The sequence below is a fragment of the Alligator sinensis genome, unplaced genomic scaffold (genome assembly GCF_000455745.1).
Source record: "Alligator sinensis unplaced genomic scaffold, ASM45574v1 scaffold939_1, whole genome shotgun sequence".
NCBI lineage: Eukaryota > Metazoa > Chordata > Crocodylia > Alligatoridae > Alligator > Alligator sinensis.
Window position 1 is genome coordinate 170,465 of NW_005841995.1, and position 6,859 is coordinate 177,323.

A 6,859-nucleotide genomic window follows, 5' to 3' on the forward strand; every position below is an offset into this window, starting at 1 on the left:
TTCAGTGGAAGGAAAATTTAGCCAAAAGTACTCATCTTCCTCTGCACCCTCCTGCACAGAGCCCCCCCCCCAACCCATGGGACACAAAGGACAGAATCCTGTTGCACTTTACATGCCCACACACTCTAGCTTCTTTTCTCTTTCCTGGTCTCACATTCCTTCTCGGCTGCCTAGGGGGAGCAGCCTCCAATTTCATTGCTGGAAGGGGCAGGTGCTCATTGCTTGGTACTGATGCACATAGTACTCAGGTATTCAGCTGATGTCAGTCTCATGCAGATGAATTGTTTGCTCCCTATGCTGTGCATCAAGATCTTCCACTCTTCTTGCAGCCCAGTATGGTAGAGGCTGAGTGCCTACCATGTTAACAGGCATGCTTCTTTAGCTCAGAGCACTTCAGCTTAATCCATAGGAATGCAGCAAACCTAACCTGCTTTTTGCTCATCTCACAGAACATTCTTAAATATTAGTTGCAACCAGGAACTTGTTTCCTTCCAAAGCTTTTAGGCATAAGAGCAAAACATCATTTAACAGGAAAAAAGAAAGTGATAAAAGGATCTGACACTGGCAGCTTTGAAAAGTATACTGGAGATTATTGAACAGTGCAAATGTGACCTCTCTCTCTGCCAGGACTGCAGCCAACTGGCAGTAACTAGCACTCTCTTTATATTTCAGGTAATGCCTCTAGAAGAGATGGCTTGTATCAGGCAGTCTCTGGATGGATGATGAGCTTGTTCCAGCAAGGGACTGAGCAGTACCATTTTCTACTCGTACAGTAATGCCAAAATGAAACCAATCGCCATGTACAGACTAGGTGAAGCTGGGGCAGTTTTTATCAGTGTTTGTGGTGTGAGAGCTGTGCCGAAGGGTTATTTGCTTACCATGTTTTTATTTAATTTTGCAGTTTAAGTTGTTATATGAAGGAAGGAGGGACAAGTCCTCCTCAAAAAAGCATTCATTGGTATAGTCTCATTCACTTTTCCCTTTTTGAAGTTGCTTGTTCCATTTTAGCACTGTAGAAATGTCACAATCCCCTGGCTTTCTGAATGATGATTCATCCAAACTCAGTGCCTCTGTGTTTTGTGATGCTTTGCCATGATGCACATTTCAGTTTCCAGTAATGCTGGGTGGTTTATTTGATTGTTGTTGCATTTATTTTTATAAACTTTTACTATATAAAACGTGACACTAGAGATCAATAATGACTGTATCCTCTTCTGTTTCTCAGAACCAACCCAAGCACTCGATTCATTCTTTCATCAACTACAAAGCCAATTTTGCATGTGTTCACATGTAACTCAAGTGTGTCAGGTCCAATGCAGAAAGGTCAAATGCTCTTTGCTGAGTGAATAATAATTAAATATGCCAAAGCTTTGATAACTTATTTGGAAGAGATGCACAGAACTATGTTAATGTGAGTTGAAGTTTATAAAATATGGTCACAGATGATTTCAGAGTTTTCAATGAATCAGTAATGCCCTAATTTCTCTTTATTTCTTTTTTATCAGTTTCTGATGGCTTTCTTTGCCTTTTCAAAAGTAATGATGGTTGATTGATATAATAAGTGCTTGAAAGATATAGAAAAATCATGCTGGAAGGAAGCTTGAGAGGTGTATTTATATAAACCATCCTAGTCAAGTGTCTGTCAAAAATGTTCTCAAAAATGTCCAAGGGTCCAAATTCCACAGCTTTTCTGGGTAGCTTGTTCCAATGCTTAACCTGAGGCAAGGAAATTCTAATATCCAACCTAAATTTCCCTTCCTGCAATTTGAGACCATTGGTCCTTAGTCCTGTCCCCTGCAACAACAGAGAATAAATAGTCTATCACCATCCTCCATACAGCCACCCTTTCAGCTATTTGAAGACTGTTACCAATCCTGTTTTCTCTCTTCTCCAGAGTAAATCCAGTTCTTCCAGTGTTCCATTGTAAAGCGTATTTCCCAGACCTTTAATCAGTTTCAGTGTTCTCGGCTGGCTGCTTCTAATTTGGCCACATCTGTCTTGAAGTGTAGAGCCAAAAATTGGAGTCAAATTGGTACTCCAAGTGAAGCCTCACCAGTGCCAAGTAGAGCAGAATCGCTTCCCTTCACTTGCAAATAAGATGCCCTAGCACAGTGTACAATTGGCTGTTTTTTGTAACAGGAGCACACTCTCTAACCTTACAGCGGGCCTTAAGCTTATGGCCCACTCTAACCTCACATACTTTTCTGAAGTATTGCAGCCTAGTAATTATTCCTCAATCTATATTTTGTGTGTGTTCTGTCCTAAGTGCAACATTTAGCATATATAAATGTAATTCGATTTAATTTTGGACCATTTCTCTTGGTTATTCTGATCATTCTGAATCCTAGCCCTACTCTCCAGAGTGTTTGCAACTCCACCCAACTTTGCTAAGTATGCACTCATATCTTCTGAATCCTTAATGAGGCTATTAAGCAATCCTGGACCTAAGACAGACCCCACTTGATACCTTCTCCCAATTGGATATTTAGTCTTTGATGACTGCCCTTTAAGCATGAAGATCCAAGCAGTTATGTATCCACCTTGCAGTACTTTCATTTGGCCTGTTTCCTTAGCTTGTTAATGAGAATGTCATGGAGGGGGGCACTGTCAAGTCTTGCTAAAGGCAAGGTACTGCTGTTCTCCCCCCATCCACAGGATTTCTCTTATCTTATCATAGAAGGAAATCAGATTGGTCAGGTATGACTTGTTCTTGATTAAATCAGTGTTGGCTATTTCTGATCACCTTGTTCTCCAGGTGCTTAGAAAGATTCCTTGATTACCTGCTCCATGGTCTTTCCAGGGATCAAGACCAGATTGACCAGTCTAGTCTGAAATTCTATTTTCTTCTTTCTTTTTTTTTTTTTTTAAAGGTGGCCACTATTTGCACTTTCACAGTCACCTGAGTCCTCAGCCAATCTCCAAGTTACCAATTATAGCCAATGGCTCTGAAATTACCTCAGCAAATTTCTTGAATACTGTAGGATGCATCCTATCTGGCCCCACTGACTTTAAAATATCCAGCTTCTCTAAATAATCCCAAACCCAGACTCCCACTACTCCTAGGCTCCTTCTTTTCCCCTAGCCTTGATGCCAACTGCTTTCAACATCTGATAGCAAAACTTGTTCATGAAGATGGACAGCTTTATAATTTAAGTCATCCCCTAAACCTCTATTACTAGATGGCCTGCTGCATTCAGTGAGGGACCTACATTTTCCTTGGTCTTGTATTTCTGACACACTTGTAGAATACCCTTTTGGTACTTGTTACAGCCCTTGCTAGTTGCACCTCAATTTGTGCCTAGGCCTTCTTGTTTGTCTTCTTTCAAGCCCACACAGTACACTTAGACTCTTCTCTAATAATACAGCCAAGTGTCCACTTTTTGGTGGGATTTGAGTCGCTACTAATTGAAAAATTCACTCTTTAGGTGGTCGGTCTTCTGCTGCACTTCCTGTCCTTTTTTTGCATCAGAATAGCTTGCTCTTGGCCCCTTAACATGGCCCTCCTTTAAGTACATCCAACTCTCCTGTGTGCCTTCTCCCCTCAGACTTGCCTTCCAAAGGATCCTACCCAACAGTTCTCTGAGTTTAAGGTCTGCTTTTTAGCCGCTTTCCTTCAGATCTTGAACTCTTACTGTTTCATGGTCACTGCTAACTTTTGTGCCTTCATTCTCAACTACCTGTTTGTGAACAGCAAATTGAGGAGCTCCTTCCTCTTAGTTAGCCTCCTCACCACCTGTAAAAAAAAGTTATCCTTAGCACACAACTGAATGGACAGTCTGTGCACTGCTGTTTCCTTCCCAAAAAATGTAATTTAAAGACCCCCATGGGAACCAGAGCCTTCCATTTGGAAACTTTTAGTTGTTTGAAAAAGCCTCATCGGCTGCGTCCTCCTGGTCTGTAGTAGACACCTTGCATGAGACCTGTTGGTCTCTGCTTTGACACTGACTGAAGAGCTTTCACCAGACCTACTTTCTACTGAGCACTGATCTCATACATGGAGCACCACCACTACCTTTTTTTTCTCCTGCCTGTCTCCTTTAAGTTGTACTCATCCATAACATTACCCCCATGATACACAAATGAAATTAGCATATTGTACCCCACGTATGTAGTAAGGGATGGGAACACCCCCCACCCTGCCTCAAAACTGATTTATACTTTTCAGTGAACCAGGTACCATGGTGGGAGATGCTGATCATGAAAACCATGCCTAGATGCAATCTTGGATTAGGCCACTGTTTATGAAAATTGCTGAGCTGAAATGGAATTGACAGAGGAGAGAGCATCAGCAGAAGGCAACACTGAGAACCCTGTTGCAGCAGCATGAAGCAGTGTCCATCTTGAACTGGTTGCACAAGCTTTGGTGTTCTGAGGCCTTAAAGACAGCCTGCACAACAACCAAGCATTGGCTCTCTCTCATTTCATAACCTGAAAGGGCCTCACATAGTTTTGCTTCCTCCCTGTTTTAACTTTAGAGCTATAAGACAAGCATAACCAAGTTTTATTTGAGGCTATTTAGAAGCCAGGCAACTGGAATTCTCAGCTTTTATACAAAGGTGTATAGGGATCCATCATTTTTTCATCCACCTTCTTTCCAACTATTAATTTGATGGGAAAGTTTTCCTTCTCAAATTTCTGAATTGAAAAGTGGACAGGAAAAGAGGGAGCTTCTCTTTGGATGTCAGCTGAACAAATGTTTGTTTCATGTCCTATAGAATTTTATTTGGGGGGGTGGGGGGGAAGAGAGGGAAGGAAAGGGGTTGTGCCTCCTTAAGATCAATTCCAAAAGGAATGCCAAAAGCCCCTAAACCTTTAAAATGTTTTTTTTCTGACTGAAAAGTAATGAAGGTGTGACACAATTATTTCTATTGAATTAAAATACAGACTTGTGGCCAAAATATATTTAACCCATTTCTAGTCGTAACCCTACAGCCATCCATTCTTCTATTGATCGATAGTCTAGTGAAAATACGACCAAAGTTAGCAGTGCTTCACCCACACTGTTGCATCTTACACAAGTAGCAAGAAAAGGAATGGTTTACTCTGTGTAGGTACCTTTATAGCCAGCTGCAACAATAACTTCAGCTACTTATATTAGTCCAAAGCAGCTTGTTACATATATACATATAGAATACACATAGATGCATGTGTATTTGTAAGCAGGCTGGAACCAACCAATAGCTATTAGCATCTTACTGTTCCACTGCCTTTAAATAAATTGCCCCATAAGGCACAAGGCAGCTATATTCCAAATAAATACATATTGAATCCACCCCTTCTTGTGGAGAGACGGGTCAGCAGTAAAGTTTGTTTTAATGCAGATTTGTACAATTGTGGGAGGAAGGAACAGCTTTTATTTTGAAACATCTGAGAAACTTACTCCTTTGTAAGATAAATTTATGAAGTGGAGTGTGGCAGGTAAGTTACCACACCCAAGATCATATACCTCTATAGACTAATTGCAAAATCAGTGCCTGTGGTCAGTCAATGCTAGGGGTTGTCAACCTTTGCACTAGCTCCCCACTCCACATCTGGCCAGCCAGGCAGCACCTGAGTGGCCTGTAGCTGGGCACCACTGTCCTCATGCCCCTCACCCACTAGAGCCTTCCCCAAGTACTCAGGGGTACACATACCCCTGGTTTAGTGGAATAATTAACTAGAGACTTCCTGCATCTTGCCCTGCTGTGAACACCAGAAGTGGAGGGTGATTAAAACAAAATAATAATAATAATAACAATAATAATAATAATTACATACAAACAAACAAACAAACCTCAGCTAAGGTTAACTCTAAGGCTCTGAATAGAAATCATAAGGATCCCTTGTCTTGCTTTCACACCATTATACAATTGCCAAATACTTAAAGTGCAAAGGATGGAGCAAAGATACAGTTACCATCCATTTTAAAGGAGACTGTTTGACCCATTGGTAACAAGTTTTGCTTATTAGAGATGCTTAGACAATGGCTGCAAGTTCATGGCAAGTCTTCTATATCACTTAAATCTCTGGGGATGGGGGCAAGGACAGCATTAAGAGAACAAATGAAAAATACACCACATTGATATATCTCGGACATAAGAACAGAAGAGAAGCTGTCCAGTAGTTTAGAAAGGTGGGGATATTAATAGGAATTTCATCTTACAGTTGGGTAGGGAACAAGTCAGTATTAGGAAAGAACTGCAAGGTTTTGGAAAGATGTCGGACTGATCCACTCCTTCAGTTTGAGGGAGATCAGGCACAAGTGACTGCAGGAGTAGATGACTGATGTTGCAGTTTCTGCAGGAGGCAGCCAGGAGGAAGTCTGTAATGGAATGAGCAATCCTCAGTGAAACAAGCACTTCCCCTCTGCTGTGGATTATGTAGTCCAGCATTCCTGACTCCCAATGTTTCAAGAAAAGGACACCTTCATGGGAAAGCAGTTGTAAATCAGACCCCTCCCAATTTGATGGGATAAAGAATGACTCTCTGACTTCTGCCACATGACACTGCAAAGGAGGAAAGAGCATAGCCTGGATGTAGCTAGAGAATTGAGTTCTGGCTGTTATCTGAAGGCTGTAGTAGTTTCCAGGTTCTACCAACAGAATAGTGGCTCAGACTAGGTGCCTTGGATTTGGAGGAAGTGCTGTTTGGCAATACATCAAATAAGCTTTATTCCTAGCAGCGTTGTTACAGGGAGCATAGATCAAGTGGAAATACTAGTTCAGTTGCACTTAAGCATGACAGGCTTGCACGGTACTGTAATATGCAAGTTCCTGGGAGCCCTGCTGACTCCACTGAATGGAATCAAGATTCTTCAGGTTGAAAGGGACATTCTGATGTTCTCCATGTCTCTTCTGGCAAGGCCATAGTTAAGCCCCTT

The 6,859-nt window shown here is 41.5% G+C and overlaps 1 protein-coding gene across 15 annotated transcripts in view; it reads left to right on the forward strand.

Annotated features, from left to right (window-relative positions):
- The window catches only part of CEP68 (centrosomal protein 68), a 32,650-nt gene extending 27,928 nt beyond the window's left edge, over positions 1–4,722 (forward strand). For 13 of the 15 annotated variants that reach the window (XM_025201464.1, XM_025201459.1, XM_025201460.1 and 10 more), the window contains one exon: positions 673–1,218. In XM_025201464.1, the coding sequence (XP_025057249.1) occupies positions 673–723 (51 nt within the window). In that variant the 3' untranslated portion in view covers positions 724–1,218. The other 2 variants (XR_003093542.1, XR_003093541.1) reach the window with 2 other exon arrangements.
- Positions 4,723–6,859: the final 2,137 nt, after the last annotated feature.